The sequence below is a fragment of the Penaeus monodon genome, chromosome 3 (genome assembly GCF_015228065.2).
Source record: "Penaeus monodon isolate SGIC_2016 chromosome 3, NSTDA_Pmon_1, whole genome shotgun sequence".
NCBI classification, from domain to species: Eukaryota; Metazoa; Arthropoda; class Malacostraca; order Decapoda; family Penaeidae; genus Penaeus; species Penaeus monodon.
Genome location: NC_051388.1, coordinates 32,619,227 through 32,621,639, shown reverse-complemented (window position 1 = coordinate 32,621,639; position 2,413 = coordinate 32,619,227). Strand labels below are relative to the sequence as shown.

Here is a 2,413-nt window from a genome sequence, read left to right as displayed (position 1 = left end):
GGGAATGGACTTAGATGGCCAGGTCTTCATGATTGACCGGACTCTCCTTTAAAAAGGAGGTCCTGTACTTGATTGACCGAACCAAAGCAAGACTGCCTGTCATGAGAGCAATGACTAGGAGACACATAGTACTAAGATCATTCTATGTACATGCTATCTGTCCCATTGTGGACTATGCTTCTGTCTCCCAAGATTAAGAGAAAAAATGGAGACAGTTCAAAATGAATCTGCCAGGATCATTCTGGGTTCCTCAAGGTGGACGAAGGTACTCAACCTCCTCATGGAGGCAAACCTCCCCCTGGACTCACAAATTGATCTAATGGCAGCTCAGTTCCTTTCAAAGGGTCATCCAAGCACCCAAGAACACAAACATGAGACAAAAAATACTCAGACGCCTAGAACAAGACCACAGTCTGTTTGCAAACAACTCCTGGCTGTCTCACACAGCCAGGGTGTTGATATGCTATCAGCTCAAAGAACAACTACTTGCCAAGGACATAGACTCCACCCCCCAGACTTTGTTGAAGCCTTTATTGAAGAATTAATACCCCATGCCTAGTCTAAAGGCAGAAGCTGAGAGGGCCCTAGCCCACGTGTCCCTGGGGGAAGGACACGTGGTCATACATAGACTCCAGGGCAGCCATTGTCTACAGCAAAGCTCACCCAAAGACAACATCTACCTCCTGACCACTGTCCTTACCATAGAACAGAGGATTCTTGCTCAGGGTAGAAGAATAATCATAAACTGGGTCCTTAGCCACATAGGCATCTCTGGGAATGAGCTTGCTGACAGACTTCCTGCAGCTTCACAGAGAGAAAACGAGATCCTCCCCCTCGGCCAGATGGTACTCAGCCGCCATTGGCACTCTCTGAAGCAACCAATAGAGGTACCGAAGTCATTCTTCACAGAATCAGACTCGGTTACCATTGCCCATGGTAGATCATAGAGACAATTGACTATGTGGACAGGTGTTGCACTGTGGTGAGCCAAATGCCACGCTGGTACATTACTTACAGAATTGTGAGCACACCCAATTTCTGAGACAGGGTCCGCCCACAACAGCCGCCGGGCTGGTAAAGAGATTATGCTGCATGCTTACATCATTGCGGCAGGAGCGCCTGCTGGTAATCCTGCCACCACAGTAAGCATAGAATGTCAGAAAATAAAATAAGACAGCCATAAATAGGTGACACAGGCCAGGCCATATGTATGAAGGCCCGGGCGAAGCCAGATCTTTGCAAATCTCAAACGAACTAACCGAGATCAGCATCCACTGATCCTCCAGACAACCACAATAACAGCAGCAGCAACACACAAGGATTGCCCAGTCCTTAGCTAACTGGGGAGCCTTATAATTCCCCGTTGATCTCCACTTCACCTTCAGCACTCAGCCATACCTGTGGGCACTCACACCAAGAACAATCACTCCATAAAGAGATATATACCAGTCCTGATAGTAGATGCCAACCATCTACTATACTGGTGACCCACGGAGTGATACGTCATTGTATTTTGCTCACTCGCTTAGCTCACTTTCTGGAGGGGGGAGTACCTGTAGCAGCACGACCCCGCAACCTGAAGTTCAGGTTGGATCACGCCAGGTCCACAGCCATGTCCACACTCATTGGACAGCGGGCTCCCCTCGTTCTCTGCACGCTTACACAGTGCATGTGTACTTAAGCAACAGAATCCTGAACCAGGATCAGCATCCCCTGATCCTCCAGACGACCACGACAATAGCAGCAACAGACAAGAGTGTGCGTTATGGTATTTTGCTCACTCACTTAGCTCACTCTCTGGAGAGGGAGTACCTGTAGCAGTACGACCCCGCAACCTGAAGTTCAGTGTAGTTTCCCAGGTTGGGTCATGCCAGGTCCACAGCCATGTCCACACTCATTGGACAGCAGGCTCCCCCTCATTCCCTGCGCGCTTACACAGTGCACGTGCACTTAAGCCACAGAATCCGGAACCGAGATCAGCATCCCCTAATCCTTCAGACGACCACGCCAACAGCAGCAGCACACAAAGACTGTCCAGTCCTTAGCTAACTGGGGAGCCGTTGATCTCCACTTCACCTTCATCACCCAACCAGCTGGGCACTCACACCCACAACAGTCATTCCATAAAGAGATATAGACCAGTCGAAATAGTAGATGCCAACCATCTACTATACATGGACCTCCGACTTACCATATATTTTGTTTTCTTGCTGTTAACATAGAGACCAAGGTGTTTGCTGTCTTCCACAACATAAGAACTTTCTTTGAGGTTATTTGCAGATGTGGCCATGAGAACTATATCATCTACATAACGAAGGTTGTTGATCTTGCAACCACTGATCTCCTGCAGGATAACTTCAGAGTGTGAATTGAAAAGGTCAGGTGATATCACATCTTATCGGGCACCTCGCTT

General features: G+C 48.5%; 1 protein-coding gene across 1 annotated transcript in view; it reads right to left on the bottom strand.

The window, feature by feature from the left end:
- Positions 1-2,041: 2,041 nt before the first annotated feature.
- The window catches only part of LOC119585966, a 690-nt gene continuing 318 nt past the window's right edge, over positions 2,042-2,413 (bottom strand). The window contains exons 2-3 of the mRNA XM_037934684.1: positions 2,175-2,344; positions 2,042-2,093 (exon numbers count right to left, since the gene is read on the bottom strand). Coding sequence (XP_037790612.1) covers positions 2,042-2,093; positions 2,175-2,344 — 222 coding nt within the window. The remainder of the gene's footprint in view (positions 2,094-2,174; positions 2,345-2,413) is intronic.